The 22,564-nt window shown below is 39.9% G+C and overlaps 1 protein-coding gene across 10 annotated transcripts in view; it reads left to right on the top strand.

The window, feature by feature from the left end:
* Nucleotides 1–22,564, top strand: part of mef2aa (myocyte enhancer factor 2aa) — an 88,252-nt gene that overhangs the window by 49,382 nt on the left and 16,306 nt on the right. For 3 of the 10 annotated variants that reach the window (XM_084734763.1, XM_084734760.1, XM_084734761.1), the window contains exons 4-6: nucleotides 15,607–15,741; nucleotides 17,962–18,184; nucleotides 19,912–19,971. In XM_084734763.1, the coding sequence (XP_084590889.1) occupies nucleotides 15,607–15,741; nucleotides 17,962–18,184; nucleotides 19,912–19,971 (418 nt within the window). Of the gene's footprint in view, nucleotides 1–15,407; nucleotides 15,540–15,606; nucleotides 15,742–17,961; nucleotides 18,185–19,911; nucleotides 19,972–22,564 lie in introns of all 10 variants that reach the window. The other 7 variants (XM_084734764.1, XM_084734762.1, XM_084734767.1 and 4 more) reach the window with 4 other exon arrangements.

The raw sequence follows: 22,564 nt of genomic DNA, 5'->3' as shown, positions 1-22,564 counted from the left end.
ACCACGCTTAACTAGTGTCTCTGTCACTTTCACTCTTGCAAACAAAGAAAAGATGTCTGGTTTGACTCCAAGATAATAAATTATTCAGTTGACTCCAAACAACAAAGTAATTACAAGTTAGTGTCCAGTTTCATACTGGTAAACCTGCCAGTAACTCGGACAGAAAAACCCCCAAGATGTAGTCTGCAACTGACTCATTTATGTTAAACTAAATTAATCATAAATTATATATGTTATATATTATCACTCTGTGCTTTAAAAATGAATTTAAAAACCTTACAGCATGCTTTGGAAAATAGTTAGCCATAATGTAAGGTATGCATATTGGCTAAAATGCAGTAGCACTTTAAGCACCTTTAAAGCTATTTTTGTGAAAATAATTTACATTTAAATTATTCTGTTACAGTAATTAACAAAAGTTATAGTACATTAGATGAACAGCATTATAAACTGTATTATTACAGTTAAGAAGTAGTTATTAGGACATGCGAGCAGCACGGTGGCTCAGCGGTTTGCCCAGACAACTAACGTCAACAATGTCCTGGGGTTTAATCCCAGGAGGATTCGGTGTGGAGTTTGCATGTTCTCCCTGTGTTTGTGTGGGTTTTGTCTGAGTACTTCAGTTTCCCCTGCTATCAAAAACAGAGATGCTAGGTTAATTCTCTGGTCAGTGTCCTTGACGGGACTGGAGTTGGTCCACAGACACTGTACACTGCTGCTAAAACAGGTGAACTTCCCTACGTGGCTCAGTAAAGAATAACTTGACTTGCTGTAAATGGTTGGATGAACATATATTTTCACATGAGAGCTGATAGGAGTGTTTATATTAAAGATACAGGGATTATGCTGACCATTACAGTGGAGTCCATAGTATTGGCTAGAGAAGTACAGGTATTCACTCATATTGTCACTGTTGAGTTGAGCACCAGTTTAGATATTTCAGAAAATCGGACGTCTTAAATTGCTTTAATGTATTTCTGAAGATTTTTCTTTTTCGTGCAGACACTTCTAGTTTTTTGCCTGTCCAGTTCTTGTGCGCTTCTAATTATATTTTCAGGTGTCTGTCTGTTTATTCTGAAGAAACTGACGTCGCTGTGAACAGAAACATAAATGACATCACTTCCTTTGTAACAGGACATTTTTCTCTGGAAAGACCAAAACAATACACGGTGCTGAGGCCACCTCCCTTTGCGGTGATGTTAACGGGCACAAACAAGGCTGCTGCTCAGTCTGTGTTTCTGTATGTGCTAAAGTTAAGGGTAGGTTTAGATTTTGCCTTCCTTCTTCCTTTGACTTTTGACTTATGGCTGTAAATCTGATGTCCTGTCCTCGTCCACAAGTCAAGTTACAAGGAAGCATTAATATAATCAGGCAATTCTATTTAACTTTTGCTCGAGTTATCCATCTAACTCTTATTTAAGTTTTTGGTCAGAGTTTCAGGTCTTCACAGAAACATTTTTGTGTTCTCAGTGTTCAAAACAGTGTGCTGCCATTTCTAGAAGCATAGAATAGCAAGTTAATTAAACATTTAGCATCTGGAGTAGATTACACTTGTGACAAGTCATTATTCTTGTTGGAAACATCCATGGTTTCTTATTTTCTGACTGGTCAAATCGCTCATTCTTTGTATGTAATTATATCCATCATTATCTCTCATTTGCTGGTCTATTTACAGTGGCTCAGAAAGGGAAAGCAGCGGCCTAAATTTAACAACAAAATATGAATTCAGAGCAGATTTTTTTTTATATTTTAATCAAATATCAGATTGATAAATCTTAGATTTTTACTAAATTGGGATTTTAAATGAGGTGTAAAGTGACAAATCAAAGAAAAAGCTGGTGTGTTCTCCAGTGTGGGCGCAAGGATTGGCTTTTTAAGACAAATTTAGCCAATTCAAAAGCTTTCATTAATTAAATATACAGGTTCAGTCAAGTCTTGATTACACTTAATATCCACCTCCAGTTCCTCCATTATCTTTCTACTTCAGTCTTTCTCTGCAGTACGCCATCATCATATTACTCTTCTCTTATTTGGTATTTCATCATAGAGCTCACAGCAGCAATGATGAGAAATCCCTTTTAAGCTAAATCAAATGTCATTGCTGTTGACATAGACTTATTGGCTTGATGTTGATTTTTCGGGGCTTTTCAATATATGTGAAATTTTCTGCCAGCCCATTTTTAATATTACAGAAAAAAAGTATGTGCACTTTGGTCTCCTGTGATTTATTGGAGTGATATTGAAATGATTTTCTTTATTTTTATTTTGACTGTCGGTCACGCAGAGCACAAAAGATTATCTTAAATATGATAGTATTAACTTAAGTATAATTACTTTTATGAAACTTTTAAAGAAATTAATGGATATGTACACTCTGTGATATTTCTCTGTGGTTTCTTTTTAAGTATGTTGCTCTCTGGAGATCACGGTAAAGTACAAGCGCGGCCAGCCATTAATTTGTGTCTCTGAAATCTTAGCGCCTCTTCATATAAACACATCAAGTTGTGAATATGAGCTACTTCCTCTTTCCTGTGCGCGCAGTGTGTGCGAGTGTTTTGTATACCTGAGAGCAAGCATTTAACCTTTGGGCCTTCGGGTCAAAACAAACACGCTGGCTGTTTAACAGCACCAGCATCTATTTTCAGACTAGTAGAGCAGTAGGACAAGTTAAAAATAAATAACTCACAAATGTTATGGTGAAAACAGCGAGAAGGGTTATCTTTTTTAGCCGCAGGAATGTGAATGATGTTACTTACAGTTATAGTATGTTGGTTTGAATTGTATGTTAAGCCCCTGTGAGTGTAGAGCAGTGGTTCTCAGTAATGTGTCCTCTTTGAAACGTGTTTTCAGCCACGTACCCTCTGACTGGTGTAAAACATTTTGATAGAAAAAAAAGCTTCTGTAAAGAGGTACAATACAGCGCTGTGCCATCAGTATCAGCCTGTCGAGGTGTTTACGCTTTCTATTTCCAAATATTTTCCACATATTTTCAGCTGTATTACTGCTACATTTCAACTGCAAATCCGTTTGTGATTCAATACCAAAACTGGTTTCCACTCACAGCGAACGTTACTGCATCTGGTCCTTTATCCTTCTGTGAGGTTTAGGGCGAGCGAGACTTAAGACTAACCAGCAAAAATTATAGGAAAAGACATGGATGCATGTTGTAGTTGACTGAAAGTTAAAATATCTTTTTTTTTATTATTCACACTTTTTACAACTGTAAAATGTAAGAATCACGTTAGTCCTAACAAATGATAAAGATTAAAATTAAAATTAAAAGAAAAAAAATAAAATTGCTCATTTCCATATAATCTATTGTCAAGAGCCACATGTGTCTCCCGAGCTGCAGGTTGCTGATCCCTGCTCTAGAGGCACTTGTAACACTGGTATAAAGATGGAACCTAAAAAAATACTATGCGTTGTTTGTTGTTTATTGAATGTTTTCAACAGTGCATTCAGATGAATGTTGCATGTTTGAATTATTTGGAAAAATTCGCCATGACTCTCTGGTTTTTATAAGTTCTGTTAATGACACTGTAATACTGTGTCACAGCCTCTTTATGCAGTTAAGAACATGGTAGTGTAAATTCTCCAGTTCATTTAATTTCTTATTTTTATCATACTATTATACCTATTATTCTTATTAATATGTCTTATGGAGCAGTCTGGTGAGAGTTGTCTGAAAAGTCTTCTCTTGCCACAGTGAGTGAAGCAGTATTAATGGTTCTGTTGCGAGCAACATGCTGGGTTTCAAAGTGCCCCTTTTTATAGGACAAGGACTCCTTTTCCTCTGGGCTTTTAGTGAAAAAGGGTCACCAGTCCTCTTTTGTAGTTTTCTCAGTGTAATGAAACAGTTGTGGTAATGTTCATGAAAGTATATCACATATTATTTTGAAATGTGTCCTCTGTGATGAAACATTGTAGAGTAACGGTGAGAATGTAATTTGATTACTGTAATCAAACATGCCATAATGAGCAGCATCCCTGCTCTTTCTGGGATTTTGTCCTGCAGGGTTATACAACAGTTTTCCTTTGAATCGCTGAATGGCTTAACTCCATTATCAAGTACTGGTTTTAAACCCATCATGTATTACATTTCATTGTTTTATTATGTCTCCGCTCTCCGGTGTGTGATGCTTGTTACCAGGTTACTGCTAAGAGATTTTTGCTTTTAGCACATGTCGTACTTCATTGACGTCAGAGCTTTTTTCCACTCTCTCAACTACATTGCATATGTCTCATTTCAGACTTAGGGTCTCTCAGACAACATATCATGAAAGGAGACACAACAACAAAAGACCACAAGCCACAGTGCCTTCTTCTAGTCACTGGTCTACACCCATGCTAATTAGTTAAAACTCTTAAGCCTAAAATTAGATATGCTCAAAATCTGGAACTTCACAACACTACAGTTTATTCACTAAACAGGAAAATATATGTATCAGTAATTTAAATTGAAGTACACATTCTTCTGCTACTGATTTCTCCTCCATTTCCTCTTGCAAATTGATTGCTTGTTTCTTATTTAAGATGTTTGTGAAATATTAAACTTCTGCAGACCTTGGAGCCACTGCTTCATTGACAACTGTTAAGTTTGTTTGACAAACTACTAACACATGATGTTTATAGAAGACGCTTCACATTTGAATTGATTTGTGAGGACACAGATTTGCCTCCTGAGTAGAGGAAAAAAGTGGACTTTTTCATATTTATACATCAGCGTCCACAGAAATGAAAAACCTCTAATGCATCTCTTGTCTGCTGTTGTTCATTCAAACACACAAAAAAAAATAGTTTGTGATGTTGGCATTTTATATTGTCTTTTACATAAATTAAACATAATTATTCTCTGCTTGGTGAAAAAATGAAATGAAAACATTTTTCTATATTTTGATATTTTAAGCTTGTGCTAAGTAAACACTATATACTGTCTTTTTATGTAGGTTTAATATGTTTATATACTGTGCTGTTTTATATGTATCTAACACGTGCTTTACCATCATTTTCTTCTTTTTTGAATAATAGGGTTTTACATATTGCTTATTTTACTTATAATACACAACTATCAATGAAGTGCAAACAAACTAAGCAGTAATGGTAAATAAAACTTTTTAAAAAATTGCTCACCTTCTTCAAACTGTCTTAAAATTCATGAAATGAAGATGTTGCATCTGTCATTTTTTGCATTATTCCTGTAAGTAATACGTGCTTAGGTTAAAGGGATAGTTTTGTGGTGCTTTTTGTGAAACAAAACATATTTTAGCCACTTGGAGAGAAGAGAGATCAACCAAAAACAATCTAAATCATTTTAATTGTACACTATATTTGGAATATTTTTACCGCTTCATCTTGCTGTCAGTGTTTTCCAATGGGAAAATGAAGCTATATTACTCTTTATGTTGCTTTCTCAAAGAACAGCAGTTTTACCTGGCAGAGCACAGCAGTTGCTGGTCTACCACTGCCTCAGTAGTTTGGTTGTTATTGTTGTTGTTAACACCACCGTCACACAGTAACACGAACAAAGTGATATTTGGAGCAATATTTAGCTCACGTAATGGCAGTTTCCTGTTGGAAAAGGCTGTCTGGTGGCAAAATAAAGAAGTGAAAATATTCTAAATATAGCGCACATTTAAATTGATATTGATTTTTTTGAGTGCACGCTTTTTTAGGTGGCTAAAATACATTTTGCTGCTGACTCTGTCCACAGCAGTGCATTGCTTTGCTTCCTACATCAATATTCATGCTGCTTCTCATGCTAACTGCCATCTACTGTAACACTAACTATTGATAAGTATCATGTCATACAATCCCACTTCAAAAAATCTGAACTATCCCTTACAAAAAGTAATGTTACTTTTCTGCAGTAACAATATGTCAGATGGCATGTAACAATACGTACAATGTATAGCTTCTCAAACTGAGCTCAAACCACATACCTGTCATAACTTTGGCATGAACCACATGAAATAGGTCAGACACTGAGCTGACCTAATTTGGTTTGATCTAGTTACAGAGCAGTAGTGACACTAGTTACGTTAAAGATCATCAGAACCACAAGCCATGAGTCCACCCTCTGTGTTCTTCAATGACCTTGCGGGCTGAAGGGCTGAAACAAGACCTTGCTTTTGTGCGCAGCGGCTTCTGTGAGTTAGCTCGTGCAACAATCAGCTTGCCCTTGTGCCCCCCTCCTCCCACTGTGCGTGCTGTGCGGCCAACCCCTCCTGCCCAGGGGCGAGGACAGAGCAAAGCCTGCTGGGATGGGGTGGGGTGGGGTGTGTGTGTGTGTGGGAAGGGGGGGGACTGGGGGTTAGCTGGCACCGTGCCACCTTCCCCTGGCTGCCTGGCCTGACTGGGGGCAAAGAGGGAGGCTGCTGTGTCTCAGATTGATGAGGACAGGTCTGTGGTCTGGGTATAGAGTGTTGCAGAACAGACGTCCTGCTGGCACATCCTGCCCTCTCTGCCGCACGCCCCCCAGCCCTCCGTACTCGCCTTATCGGAACTCCTAATTGTCCTTATGAATATTTTAGAGGCGAGCAGGAATGGGAGTTCAGGGTTGGGGGTATGGTTTCAAGGGCCCTGACAGCTAATGATCCACTCAATGACCAGAGAGAAAGAGAGACGGAGAGTGACAGAGAGAGTAAAAATGGTCAGAAAGATTTTCAATAATCTCTGCGTTAATGTTTTTCTCAGGATTGTAATTTCTTCTTAATGTGTGCCACCTTTTCTGCATGTGGAGTGGGAACAGAGTGTGTGTTCTCATTCTTTTTAATCTGTAGATAATGATGACATTGGTTTGCCTTTATCCTCAATTTGTAGTTTAATTCCCTCTTGTCTATACTGAAAATACGCAGTCCGCTGATTGAGACTGTTCTCTCTGACTGTGGCGGCTAATAGCTTTGTCACATCAGTCATTCACCACAGTCTCAGAGCAGAAAGCTCTGAAGGGACTGCTCACTGAACAGCAATTGCCTCTTATTCTGTAAAATGGATGGGCTATATTTAATTGGCAATCTTACCCAGTCAAATGCAGGTAATCATGAGCAGTATACAATATAGAATATGATTAAAGGAGCAATATGTAACAGTCGTGCATCCAGTGATTAGTACTGTAGCCCAAAATATTGAGTTGCACCCATAGCCAATGTATTAAGTAAGTTCAAATCCTGTTCAGTCTACAGTCTATGGTTGAAGTGAGTTGTTTCCTCCCTGTCTCAGACTTGAGGAAGCTCAGGCAGGCTGCAGCAACACTGCAGGAGTGTAAGATGAGCGCAAGATTGTAATTTTGCAATATAGATTTAAATCTCTAATGAAATCTCTGGAATTTGAGTTAAGTGACTGCCTGCCTCACTGCCTGCCAGACTCCATTAACATATTGTTCAATTTAATGATTATAAATATCTGCTCCTTCTAAAGGATTATTAATGATTTCTTCACTTACTCATTCAGTGAACATTCTGCATTCGATCTCCAAATAATGGAAAATGGGAAAACAATAACGCAAGATACGTCATCGATTATGAAAATACGCCAATTTGCTCACCATGCATCGACGTATCGCTATGAATTGCTACGCCTAGTCAGAGCGTGGATTCACCTGGAGAACAAGCTGCAGAGAGCAGGCCTCATCTCGATCATCTGAAGCGTGGTCGTATTTTAGACAGAGATGCAACAGTTTGGTTTTCTGTAGCACCACAATCTGGATGCAACTTATCACAGCGGGACAGTTGCTCTGCACGAGTGCAGGAAGTGAAGCACCGAGCGACCTGTCCTTCCCCTGCAGCTGCAGCAGGAGGATTGTCCTGTTTACTTTCTGTCAGCACCCAAACACGATATATGAGGACGTATGTAACATGTTTCTGTTAGTAGAGCTCTGTTCATCACCCTGTCTGCACCACTGATGTTAACTTTACACCATTCGTCATCTAACAGTGTTATTCTGCCATTTTGTATTTTCTGTTCATTTTATCAGCCACAAATGAGTCAGGAAGGGCTAAAAGTGATGTTGAAGACTGTCTGTAATTATTTTCAGTCTGCAGAGAAATGATGAAACGTATTTTCTTTGGCCCACACTGATGCCAGTGATCATCTTACCATGTGATTCCAAAGATGAAATAACTCCATGTCATAAACAGTTTAAGTTTTAAGCCAAAATACTGATTGTATAGTTCAGTGACGGGTTGACAGTGATTAGTGATTAAATTAATATGCATCATAGCTCCTTTTGAATTTGAGGCCCAGTATTTTTCTTATTATGCATCTGACATGGAGCTTAAACTATTATCATATTCTAATGTGCTTTATGTGCCTATTTTTTAGGACTATGGTTGAAGTTTTTGGTATTTTAGATACATTAATTGTTATATATTTGAATAATCAAAAAATAAACGTTAGATTAATTAATAAATTAATCAATTAGTCAATAAAATAATCAATAAATTAATAATTAGGTGCAGCCCTAGATATATCATGCTCATTTTATGATTCATTACATTAAATATATTACAGATTTTTCTATGGGCGCTTTAGATTTAGTGAGCACGACTCACTTTGAATGAATAGGTCACTACTAGTCTGACTTTGAGCCTGCAGTTCATTGTGGTCTGTCCATTGTCGCGGCGGTGTCAGGTGGGATTAAATCTCATTATGTATATTGTTTTTCTAACGGCTACAAGACCACAATATCCAAATAAAATGCAGACGAGAGAGCTTGCCCCCTCCCGCTTCTCTTCCTGTCCAGTAGACAATGGAGCGAGCCAAAGGAAGGACGTGAATCCAGCCTCATATCCTGATATCAGTCCACTCGGTAATGTGTAATGGTCATGAGATTAAACAAGATATGTCTGGGAATTACAGAGGTCTCCTTATCTGAGAGCCCCTCGCTCCCAACTTGCAATATGTGGTGGGAAATGGAGAGAAGAAGAAGAAGAATGCCTAACATAACAGTAACCTAGTGCTGCATGGGCCATGGCATACAGTGCCTAAAGAGCAACCAAAAGAGGCTTTTATTCCCCTCAAGTGAAGACTACAGCACCACAGGGGGAAGGGAACATGATGGTAGTGAAAGTCTCTTAAGATGTTATATAAGAGCAGAAATATTCCTCAGCAGATAAAAGCCTTCCTATCAGCCGCCTCCCCATGCTGATTTCCTAGTGCGTTCACACTCAAAGAAGCCCTTTGATAAGCACATTAGATGGAACGGCCTGGACACAATAGTGATGTCATGAGGATTAGCACGCTACCTTGCTTAGTGTAGCGGCGGGCACAAGGGCTAATTCACAGCACTGCAGGGCGAGAGGATGGGAGACCCGGCCGATACGAGGTAAAGGAAGCCCGCTGCACAACAGCCGGTTGAAATACAGCTTCTGTGTCATTTAGGAAACACAACGTGCATTAAACATTCACGTTGTACTCCAGTTTCGGGACATTTTGTGTAATTTCCAGCTACAAACTGTCTTGCTGTCGAGAGGCCCGTAATCAGAGCTGTGGTGCACCAGTCATAGGTCAGGTGGTGCTCTGCCAATAGTGAAAGCCATTGTAAGTGAAAGCTACTGTGATTCAGGCACAATGGAGGAGACTATAGAAGCAGCCTCTTCATGCCTTCCTTTCAGCCATCTCCCCCACAATTTTGAAGTTCAGCTTTTATACCGAACCACTATCTTTCTCCTTTCACCCTGCCTTCTATTCACGTACAGTACTGTGCAGTACATGAATAAGTTAAATGCAGAAAGCTCTCTTGACACAAGAGAGGGAGAACATCAGAGTGAAATTGTTTTCCAAGACTCACAGCAGCAGAGTAAATTGCTTGGGCCCATTTCACTGAAAGTACTTCTCAAGAAACAGGTGATGTAGGTGGCTTATGCAATGGTTTGGGTTTTATTTTTAATCTGTGGAACAGTGTTTGCTTCAATTTTGCAATAAAACGTGAATATAATGCTTAAAAGTAAATCTAATTTTAAGAAATTGAGCATAATATAGGCGTGATATCAATGTTGAACTGTCTAAGATATCGTAATATATTTTAATAGCAGTTCTTAAAGCAGAAATATGCAATATATTACTCAAAAGAAAAATGCTAATTTGAAATACTGGCTTCTGACAACAATGTTACACTGTTTATTAGAGTTCAAATCAATGCAGAATATTGCAGAATGCCAAATGAGTTGTAGTAGGAGTAGATGTTTAAATTGAACCATATGCTAATGGATCCAACAGGCAATAAGCCAGGCAGTCACTGAACTCCAAACTCCAAACTTTCGAGCAGCTGTTTTCAGGATAACAAGCTGAGCTTTACATTGACAGAGAACTGACACTTAAAAACAGTTAATCAACTTACAATGTAGGACTCATCGTTGCTTCTAATCCTCATTGTCTAGTGTTCCTGCTGCCTGCAGGCGACCAGGCTCAGCTTTGAGACTGGGGAAGAGGGAGCGAGTGGAAAAAAACTGTCTTTACTCATTAAGTGTATATTAAATAGAGCTTCAATGTATTTAATATACCGTCTCTGGCTCCAACTCATTATTTGGGCTGCAGCACTCATTTTTTAATGCTAGTCTTACGTATTGCTCCTTTAAGGGTACTCATAGTGCAGATTTACTTTAAAAAATGTACACTGATTTCTCATGAAAGTGGTACGCAAGGTTGTCTTTCCCTGCGCCACAGCCTTCTGTAGTAAACATATACTGCAAATCTGGAGAGGCAATTACTGTGTTCCATGTTCCCCATGGTTACAGCGAGGTTTGTAGTCAGGGCTCAGGTGGAGATGACGGATAGATGTTTTCTTCAGGACGAGGAAGCCTCAAGGCCTCCTCCAATGGAAAACGTTTTTTTTTTCTTTTTTTTTAAGAGAAGTTGGAGCACAAGCAAATGGCAGGACACACATACATGCGCGCACTGACAATAGCGCCCAGTCGGTTTGACGTCAGCCACTCAGAGTCTCATTTTTATTTGAGGAGCCAAATTTCTATCAATACAGGTTTGGACTGCTGTGAGAAAATAGCAGCTGGCCTTGTTCCCACTCATCTTTGTGAGTCTCTCAGGGCCTTGTGAATAGATTACACAAGTTCCCTTGTCTATAGTCTCTGCAGCCCCCCCCTCCCACAACAAACAGCCCCGATCTTTCATCAGAAACGCTACTGAAAATCCCAACCTCAGCTGTATTCACATCCAGCCAACTTTACTTTCTCCAAAGTACAAACCCCACAGCTTGATTCAACATTTGAGAGGCGTTCTGAAACAGCTTTTATCATACTATTCATAATGCAAAAAGAAGTTATCTCTCTTCTCTTTTGCATCTTGATTGTCTGGCGAGTTTTCCCTTTTCTAGGTCAGAACGCTGTAGTGTCTGGAGCAGTCTGCTGCATTGACATATAAGAGCAAAGTTGATCTGGGGTCGCGTGGCCTTCAGGGCTCCATGTGGTCCCTTCTACGGCCATGTCTCTGCGCGGCTGCCTCTGATTGGCCAGCGTGGGGAGCCAGGTCTTGACAGGTGTTTGGAAGAGGGACACCTGTTTGGCCATGTGCTGATTTAGTGATCCATTTACTTGGAGCTGTGGGCAGCTTCTGTGGGACACCCAAAACATGCCAAGTCATTTAACAAAGAATTACAGCCATGCTTTTCCAGGCCTTTAATGTTATAGAGTTGTCACAATACCAGAATTGCGACATAATGCTTGTATAAAAAAATACGATACTCAGTACTCACAGGCTGAACACAGTACAGAAAAAGTTACTGAATGCTGTCTGGTTTGTGCTGCAAGCCAAATTTCAGCTAGGACAATAAAGACTTCACTGAACAGATACCATAAAATAATAGTATCATATTATCTTTAAATATGTAGTCTTGAAAAAGTATTGACACTTAAGTACTTCAAACAATCTTACAATGTTATATGGATTGGATCACCACAAGGTAATTAACTCTTGCATACACAACACCTTCAGTGCATCTTTTTGAAGATAATATGTATTGCTGGGCTGCAACTAAAGATTAGTTTTACTTTTTGATAATTTTTTTGATTAATAAATTAGGTATTTGATCCATAAAACATCTGAACATGGTGAGAAATGTTTCTCAAAATCCCAAGATGACGTCCTCAAATGTCTTGTTTTGTTCACAACCCAAAGATTTTCGGTTTACAGTCATAAAGATGTGAAGAAACCAGAAAACATTCACATTTTAGAAGCTGAAATCAGAGAATTTGAACTTTTTTTTTCTCAAAAAAATTACTCAGAGCAATTAATTGATTACCAAAACAGTTGGTAGTTAATTAAATAGTTGACAACTTATCAGCTAATCATAGCAGCTCTAATGCATTGTAGTGATTCATGTCATGTATCATGGAACAAATCTGCCTGCCCTTGTCTGCTGCTATCTGTTTCCCGCTCACCCACTGTGCTGCTGCAACCCCTCCCTAAATGGCTTGGGCCAGTGGGTGCGGCGAGCTGAAGGCTGGCCAGGCTTGTTGTGAAAGTAGAGCAGCCCTGCCCATCTCTCGCGCAGCCGTGCCCGACCAGTCCGACCAAGCTATTCACATAATGAGCAGGTTGGAACTTAAATTTGCAGGTTGAGATCAGATCTTTGGCTCGCTGGTGGAGAAAGTGCATAGTTTAACCCCGGTAAACACAGGCCTTTCAGGACCCTAACTAAAGAGGGTTCGTTCAGTAAACAGGAAATGAACCAGCAAGGCGTTTTCTTAGAATGAGAAGAATGCCACGGCTCTGTACCACACCAAACAGTAATGCATCTGTGGTACAGTGCTAGCCATTCATTATCCAGAAGACTATCTCGCTCTTGCTCTCCTCTGGGCATTGCGGACACTTATGTTTGAAGAGATGTGGGTGCTTGTCTGAACTTCCTTATTTCTGTCTCAGCTCTGCACAGCGTCACATTTCTGCCTATACGACATACATTAACATGTTTCTCGTGCCCCAAAATGTGCGTCACTCAGAAATTGTATGCATGTGAGTGCGTGGTGATGGAGTGAGCGGCGAGGGATTTAGCTTCATCTATTTTTTTTTTTAACGAGCAATGATATTATGCAGGCATCTCGTAAAGCCATGGCACAGGTTTTAGGAAATGTAACTTACACTGAGGTTGTGGTGAGAAGCGCTGGGTTAGCCGCATTGTCTGCACAGACCTAAACATACTGTCACATCGCTGTCAGAGGATGTAGCAGCTGTAGAACCCCCCCTCCTCGCCACACACACACACACACACACAAAAGTCATACAATCTCACGCCCAGCACAACACACAAACATTGCACGTATGCACCACACACACTCCTACTCATGTAGTTTCTGTTTCTTTCTCACACACACATGCACACACACACACACACACACACACACACACACACAGTTTCCACTTTGGTGGGTGATGAAGACCAGCAGCAGAGAGTAAGGTCTCATTAGTGTGTGTAGGTTCCTCTCCTCTGCCTCGCACTCTGACCCCTGCATCCACAGGAGTTGGTGACCTTCCTGTAGACACGAGGCCTCTGAGGCAGCCCACAGACAGGGCAGGGCGCTGCTGTGGACCTGCAGCAGGCTGATACAGGAACCTTGAGAGCTGCACATAAATCATGTTTTGATGTACACTGCCTTGATATCACAAGCTGTCACATGCTGTCAGCAAGTCTTGTTAACACTGCTATTCAGAGCTGTAATGAGGAGCAGAGAACAGCCTGTATGAAAGTGAGCAGAAGAGAACAGCATTGCATTTATTTGTTTAACTTCATATGTTTTTTTCCCACTGAAGTTAGAATAGGCTCTTTGTAACAGCACAACACACCGTCCTATGTGCTTAAGAGCTCTTTGCTTTTACAATAATTGCTCAATTTCGTGCTCAAATAAGCATCTTTGACCACATTTGATAATCCATTTTATTCCCCACATGCATTAACTTTGATAAGATCCCACGAGTGACAGCCATACTGAATTACAGGCTGGGACAGTCTTAAAGTGCTTCGCTGTAGGATCGTCTTATGCAGTGGGTTTCTTCCAGCTGGGTGGCTTATGATAACTGAAATATAATGAAAAATGCAAACACACACTCGCAGCAGCAGCAAGAGAGGGAAGAACAGAGAAGGATGGAGACAGGGAGGGAGGGTGGGGGGGCGGAGAAGGAGAGAGAAAGAGAGGAAAAGGGAGGAGGACAATATTTTGTTTCTCTGAACACTTCTGAAGGGTGAAAGGATATAGAGTGACATTTCAGTTTCCCCTTGCTACAGAGCCGTGTGTTGAACAACAGTTTAGCCTAGCATTGGTGTCACAGCTGTTCGTGTTATACTGCAACGAAAGAAACAATTGAAGGAGAAACATTCAGTAGATGTTGATTTTTGTACATGTTTGATTGATATTTATGTTTTATATTAAATTATATAGTTTCTAACAATGAATTAACACTTGTTTTTGCTCCTATTTTTCATAAGTTGTAAATTCGTAGTAAATCTATGAATTAATTTATGATTTATACCTGTTAAAAGATCATGGCAATAGTCTAACCATGTCTCAAAAGTGAGGTTGGAGTCTAAACAACACACTCATGATTGGATTTGATATGAATTGATGGGGGACCAAGAAAGAACTGGATGCTAGGATACAGCCTACTAGGGCCATCGATAAAGATCTCAGATTATCAAGAGTTTAATTTAAGAAAATTTGCTGCCATCCATTTTTTTTTAAATATCTGCTAGACAGTTTGTAAGACTGGAGAGGTTAGGAGCATTTTCCTAGGAGATACAGCTGCATGTCATCAGTGTAGCAGTTGGATGAAATGTTATGTTTTTGTATAATTTGGCCAAGTTGGAGCATACAGAGTGAAAATAAAATCGGTCCAAATATTGACCCCTGAGGGACTTCACAGTTTGTAATAGGAAGAGACAAAGGGTTACAGATACAGTTTTTTCCCCAGGAAAACAAAGTCATGACCGACCCTACTCTGCCTCTGATTGGTTTACCCTGATATTCCTACCATACACCCAACCAATAACTCCTTATGCCAAGACCAACCCAGCCAAAGAAGGCAGCGAGTACAAGCGTTTTTAGAGGCAGAGTAGGGTCGGTCATGACTTTGCCCTCCTGGGAAAAACACTGGTATGTATCTGTAGCCCTGTGTGAAATAGCGATTGTTCAGTGCCTAGTAAATGTCTTGTTTTTATATAAAATTGCACATTTTATAGTAAAATTTAAAAAAAAAATCATTTATGAACAAAATTTGAGAGAAATAAATCTTTTGTGTGCATAGAGTTCTTAGATTTTATACTGCAACTCAAGAAAAATGGGAGCTAAAACAAAAGTGTTGCCTTGATATTTTAGTTAAGTATATATATATTAGGTAACAAGCAGCAAAATCACAGAGCCACATCTTGTATACTGTTTCTTTTCAACTGTGCAATTTCATTTCAGAAATTGAGAAACAAAGGCCATAATGACTGTGCTAGTCCTGATCCTGATGACTGTTATGGGCACAGCCCCCTCATGGACGACCATTTCGGCAAACTAAGCGAAGAGAGTGATTTAATGTACAAGCGCTGTGGTGTAAGTACTTCCTTTGTCCCCTGCTGTTTTGTGTTGATTCCTGTCTTTATGTTGATGTTCACTACAGGCGCTAAACAAGAAAGAACACAGAGGTTGTGATAGCCCGGACCCCGATGCCTCATATGTCCTCACTCCTCACACAGAAGAAAAGTATAAAAAAATTAATGAGGAGTTTGATAATATGATGAGAAATCATAAAATCGTAAGTACTGTAAATGCAACGTCTTTGCTTGGCTTTATGGCACAAAGGATTTTCACTCTTTTTTTCATTTTAACTTTTTCCTCTTTTTGTTGCCCCTCCCCCCCAGAACCTCTATCAACCTCTTTCAGAACTACTCTACTAGCTTAAGATTAATGCCCCCCTTAACTGGGCGTGCATTTGTTTCTTATGTTGATTTGTTCGGCAACTGATATTTTGGCACACCCTGATAAGATCACATTTCATGTGAACAGGTGAAATGTTGCATGCTTCTGCTGGAAAGATTACACCCTAGTATCATGGTCATGTTATCATAAATCAAACAGCAGTTGCTATTTAAACACATCAGTCATGTACAGTAAATACTTACTCACGCACAGTGTTGTGAGTGTTTTCGTAAAGATCTGCAGGTTCTGTGATTTAAGGTCAGTTTAAATTTTCATCTCATATGTTAACAAATAAACAGAAAATACTTATATTCACAGTTCCATTTAGATCTTTCTATAACCTCTCTCTAAATGCTGTCTAGATGAAAATATATATTACTCCTTTAAGAAAAACTCCAGAAAGTAAAGTGTTCCCAGAGCACACTAACACTACACTATCATTTAGCATCTTCCCTCTCCTTCATCAAGTACCACACTGGCTCACCCTCCAAAACACCACAAATCTTGTGTGATCTTATCATGCGTGACAATATTAGAATTATGCAAGAACATAGTGCTTACTAAGCAGTCGTTTTCTCTATGTTCCTGACATGAAGAGCATCACTTTGCCATTAACAAACTAATGATAACACCCGACTGGCTCACTGGATAATGCTATGATGAAACGTTCTCACTGCCACCTGTCATTCTCACTTACGCTTTGCACAGTCAGCACTTTGTAGGTAAATGCAAGTGAGTCACGATTCTCGTAGTTGTGAATCCCTGCAACCCCTCTGCTCCGCTGTGCTGAGAAACACGTTACACAGTCACAGTGGTGTTTCGAAAGACAAAGTATGTCGTGTGGTGCTGACTGCTGCAATGCCGAAGTGATCACCTGAATGCATGTCTTTGGATTTTGTGTTTTCTGTGTTTTCTGTGTGTTGCAGTAGCACTGAAGATTTGTGTCTATTCTCCATGTATGATGCTAATGATAATAAAGGTTTTTGATGATTATATGGTGTCACTCAATAGTTCTCACAGGTTGGGCAGAAATGTTTATTAAATATTCTGTTATAAATCAGCTGCTGAGTTTAAAATGTACAGTATATCTTAACTTTTTTACAGCTCTTCAAGATTATTTTGTGAATTTATTAGTTTATTGAAGCAAACCCTCTAGGGTCACTTCTTGTTAAAGGGATACTTCAGATTATATGATGTAGGGTTGTATGAGCTACTTATTGATAGTCAGTGTATTAGCTACAGTAAAAGTTAAGCCATGAACTGCTGTAGACTGGGTCAGCAGCAAAAGGTGTTTAGGCCTCTTAAAAAATCAGTCAATCTGTTTAAAAGTATGCTGTAGTTAGAATATTTGCACTCTGTGCTGTCAGACAGCCAAAACTGATGTTATATAAGCCAAATATTGCTCTCTCCAAACCAACCCACCATTTTACCTCGCAGAACACGGGAGTTGTTGGGCTACCACTGCCTTGATCTGTTAGTTAGTTTGTGTTATTGTGTTGCCTTCTGTAAATCCAAACTGTCCTTTTAAAACACTAAGTCACACAATAGCACAAGCAAACCAAGACACAGAGGCAGTGATAGATCAGCAGCTTCTGTGTTCTGTGAGGTAAGGTAACTAGGAAGTTTGGTTAGTTTGGAGAGAGTGACATTTGGCTTATACAACGGTGGTCTCTCATTAGAAAAGGCTGTCTGACAGCAAAGTGGAATAATAAATACAATATTCTAAATATGGCATAGACTTAAACTGATATTTATTTTTGAGGTAGACTTCTTTTTTAAGTGGCTAAAATACCCTTTGTTGCTGACCCTGTCTACAGCAGTTCATTGCTTAGCTTCCATGCTGGTGCTCCTCTCTGCTTCTCCAAACTGGGGGTGTGCAGACCCGTATCAACTGTAGCTAATACACCGACTGTCGATAAGTAACAATACACAGCCTCACATTAAATAATCCACACTATCCCTTTAATGATGCCATGACAACCACTGACCCACCAGACCTTGGATTTCAAGTGTGTTTGTGTGTAAATATCTGTGTGTGTTTGTCTCCCTCTTGTAGCCCACAGCATTGCCTCAGCAGAACTTCTCCATGCACGTGGCGGTGCCTGTATCCAATCCTAATGCCATGTACCAGCCAGGAGGAACTCTGGGTAGCCAGGCCCTGGCAGCAGCCACAGCCTCCCTGAGTGACAGTGGGATGCTGTCCCCTCCACAGGCCTCTCTGCACAGGAATGTGGGCTCGAGCGGAGGCCCCCAAAGGCCCACCAGTGCAGGAAGTGCAGGTTAGTGGACAGTAACTGTAGTTAATTGGCCAAAGTGGTATACTGGGGATGATCTAAACCACTCAGAGCAGGTTTTGTCCAGAATTTGCATGATTACAGCATCTTTAAATTAGTCTGATAGCACACTTTGTAGAAAAATCTGACAATTCTGACAGAAGTAGGTCATTCACCTAGCTTAGCATTAAAAACTAGAAGCAGGGGGAAACAGCTAGCCTGGTTCTCTCCAATGCTGAAAATACAACTACTTATTTCTCCAAATCTCATTAATTAACATGTTCTCAGGTTCGGGTTTATTTGCACATGTAGGCAGATTTGTTTTGCAGTAACAGTCAGGGCATCCATATTGACACATTTTTACAAACATCACTGTCAAAGAAACCCATGAAAAAAATCCCCAATGGCTCCACTTACTTAGAAATTGAGAACTAGCAATAAAAACACACACAAATAAATAACCCCTAGAATATATAAGATTAAATGAAAGACAGGTTAAAGTAAATAAACACATAAATAAATAAACATAGCTTTTATAGCATCTGTGCAATGTTGCTATGACATGTTTAGTGATGGCTGCAGGAACAAAGCTTTCTCTGCACTGCTTTGTTCTGCACCTTGGGACATTTCATGTTGTTTGTTTAATAACAGAAATGTAAAAATAATAATCTGTAGGCTTTTAGAAAGTTACTTGTTGTATAACTTTACAACACTTAATCAGTAATCAATGCAATCATCATTAGAGGTGTTCGTGAGGTTAGTTTTGAACTTTGATGAAACCTGTTTAGCTGTTTCCACTTGTCTCCACTCTTTATGCTAAGCTAGGCTAAAGTGTTGAACTATTCCTTTAAGGTAAGGTGTTGTCTCCAGTACATATAGAGTTGTTTGTAAGAGTCCTAAGGTGAAACAGTCAGGTCATACTAACACCCTTTAACTGGTGTTTGTACACGTTATTTTTTTCACACCCTCTGAAATGCTCATTATCACACCTTTTACTGTATCAGCATTGTGGAAAAATGATGTCAGTCTACGCTAGTACTTGCATGACAGGGATGACTCAGTCAGTCCAGATGGCTTCTGCAAGATTGAGCTTCACTGCATATAGAAGTACATGCAACAAGGTGTGAAATGCCTCATTCAAAGTTAACCACAGATCAGAATTGGCTGACACCTACCCACTTGCAGGGGGTTTACTTAATGGTTGTTTATTACAGTCTTTCCTCTTTCGTGATTATGTCCTATAGTTTTTTTTTTTCTTTTTTTCTGATTCATATTGGATCAGCATATTTCAAAAGCTAAAAAAAATGCCCAGGCCCATGTGGAATATTAGCATTGTGTGCTTTGATTTAAGTGTACCTCTTGAAAGCATCTGCTTGGCATAGTGTTCACACGACTGTTAAGAGAGGTTTCAGTAGACACCTGATTCCCAAGAAAATGAATAATTGCATGCTGGAGGTGCGTCCTCGTGGTGGACTGCTGCATTCACCATCTCCAGCTTCATAAACATAATAAACACCATGCTGAACACAGCTTGATGTTGCTGCCTTTAATCATATATTGAAAATCTCCCCACCATGAGGACACTGGCAGGAGCACATGCCTCCCTTTTTCGTGAGCTGTGAAGATAGATCTACATGACATTTTCATGTCTGGTCTGGCATCTCCATCACATGCTCTGCTAGCATGCAGAAGGATGCAGATGGTTAATCATATCACTCTGTGCATCTCATTAGGTGGCATGCTGGATACCACAGACCTTTCAGTGCCAAGTGGTGTGGGCTCCAGCCCAGCGGGTAAGTCCTCCCGGAGAGATTCATTAGCTCTCTGTAGCTCTGCCCAATAGGCCTCCTGCTTAGCACGCGAGCTGGATAGTTGCGTATCCATCTGTGATTGGTTCAAGACAGTTGTCACTATCATTGTGCCTCTACCCCTATATATTTCCACTGCATGCTAATGGGAACACATGTGTAGCTCCTCTCAACAGAGGAAATGTATGATATGCTTGTTAAGTGCATGTTTTAGAGATGGGAAACGGCTCAGCAGCATTTCACACAGTGTAGTGTTTGTGCTTGAAACCGACACTGGTAACCAGGCGAGGCAATTAGCTGTCCAAATGACTTTGGCAGGTAAATAAACGCAGCGTTTCCTTTAAACTTGTCACCTCTATCTAGCCCTCCCTCCTCCTGTTTCCTTCCCTCTATTGACAGGTGCATCTGTTTTCCCCCACCACTCTGGCAGCCCTTATAAGGCTGGAGAGGGTCTGTAAGATGCCTAGACCAGCATAACCCTGTAGGTATTCGGGCCATGACATCCCACTAAGTCCTCAGTACACAATGACCGGACAGCCTGTCATGGCTGCAATGTGCTCTGTGAGAGGCAGAGGCAGGTGGACTTTAACTCTTTCCTTGTCAATCTGATTAGTATTTCTGATAAATTCAGTAATATGTTATAAAATCGTAAGACAGTTGCTGCTCATAGCCTGTGGCAGACCAAGCTTTGGTAAGGTATTGATTAGAATGTATGACGACCACCTCGGATTGGTTTACAGTCAGCATTTTAAAGAGAACGCTGTGTGAGTTTTAAGTTTGGGGTGTGGTACTGTACCGGGGTCGGGGTAGAGTTAGGATCCTCTGCCAGGGGCGTCAGCGTTTGGCACAGTGCGAGCATGCTGCAGCTGTTGTTTGTACCAAGTGTGTAGAACAGCAGAGGCTACAGGGAGGAGAAAACCTCTCCAGCCCCGTTGTCAGATGACCATTCCTGACATAGCTCTGATTTTTCACAAGTAGCAGCTATGACCACAGCAAAGGCCGCTCAGAGTGGCCAGATGGAAGATGTACCGTGTGATATCTTCTCTTCTGTTCCATGGCATCAACACAGAGAGAAGATTGCAGTTTTTTTTTTTACATAAGGCAAATAGAAGAAGTAAACTAGATCTGGGAAAGGATGCACTTTCCCAGTATTTAATTTCTGCTCCTTAAATGGAGTCTTTACCCCAAATTCAAAAATACATATTTTTCCTCTTGCGTGTAGTGATAGTTATCCATCTAGATTGTTTTGCTCTCAGTTGCTGACAAAATTGGAAAACTCTTGAAAGATGTCTGCCTTCTCCTGAATATAATGGAACTAGATAGTCAACTTGTGGTGCTCAAAGTACCAAAAAAAACTAATTTGAAAAACTCAACAGCAATGTCTCTTTCCAGAAATCATGACCCAGTTGCGCAAGATAATACAGAGAACTTGTGAGCAGTTTTATGTCGGAACTATTAAGTTTTTATGGTGGAAAGAAAGGCAGATATCTCTATATCTCTATAATATGTTTAAAACTCACACCAAAACAATCTAGATGGATAAATAACACTACAGGCCAGAGGAAAAATATGTATTTTTGATTCCAGGGTGAACTGTCCTTTTTGACCACATGTGTAAAACTCCAGGCCCGCTGGCCGAATCTCACCTGGCATTTCATTTTATGTGGCCTGTGAGAGCTTGCAAAAAAATTGTATAATCTATGCAGCAAAATACAATGTGTTATGGAAGTAGTGTCCATAAACTACATGTCCCAGAATGCATCCTGTTTTTTATTTTTTTGTGAATACATGTTTGTGCTTTAATGGAGACAAGTGGGTATATCTTCTTTGTCTTTGAGGCAGTGACAGTGCCAAAAAAATACTGTTCATGGCGGCACTTTGACACCAAACACAGAGCTGATTATACTAACCTTAGCAACCGTGAAAAGCAACAAAAGGTTCAAGAACTAAAAGGGAGTGTGTGAACAGAATATGTGAAGAATATGAATAAGTTACAGCAAAAACTGATGCAACAATGAAAGCCACCTTTATTGTGACTGAAGACACTGCCTGACCCTCAAAGTGTTTTTTTAGAAAATGCACTTGTTGAAGCAGTGTATGCTGAGGGAATGTTAACAAGTGTCAAGTGTCCATGTGATTTGCCTAGAGTTTTGCTTTCAGAGCAGCCATTGGTGAGTAACTATAATGCTGATGAAGCCTGGGATGAAGTTGAGGTTCACACTCATGCTTTAAACCAAACTCGAGATTAGTCAGCTTTGTCCTGGTGATTTGTGTGTGTGCTACTTTTTAAACTTTGGATATTCAGTGTTAGAAGAAGGAAATTATTTGCCACCCAGCCACTGGGTCAGTGAGTGACATTTGGAGGATTTACTAAAGCATGCACTATTTCAGTTGTTCTATCTAAAATAAGCCATCTGCTGTTGTTCTTGTCCAGTCTTTTGTTCAGACTGTAGTTCCACAGCTGCTATACATTCAAAAATATGTCTCTTTTGTCTCATTGTATACTTTTACTCCAGTGTGCTGTTCTATAATAGATCTGTTCTCTCAACAACTCATACAATTACACCTAATGACAAGT

This window comes from Lutjanus erythropterus, chromosome 13 (assembly GCF_056507025.1).
Source record: "Lutjanus erythropterus isolate fLutEry1 chromosome 13, fLutEry1.hap2, whole genome shotgun sequence".
In the NCBI taxonomy this organism is placed as follows: domain Eukaryota; kingdom Metazoa; phylum Chordata; class Actinopteri; order Lutjaniformes; family Lutjanidae; genus Lutjanus; species Lutjanus erythropterus.
Note: the sequence above shows the minus strand (reverse complement) of the source record. Positions and strands in the feature narration are given on the sequence as shown.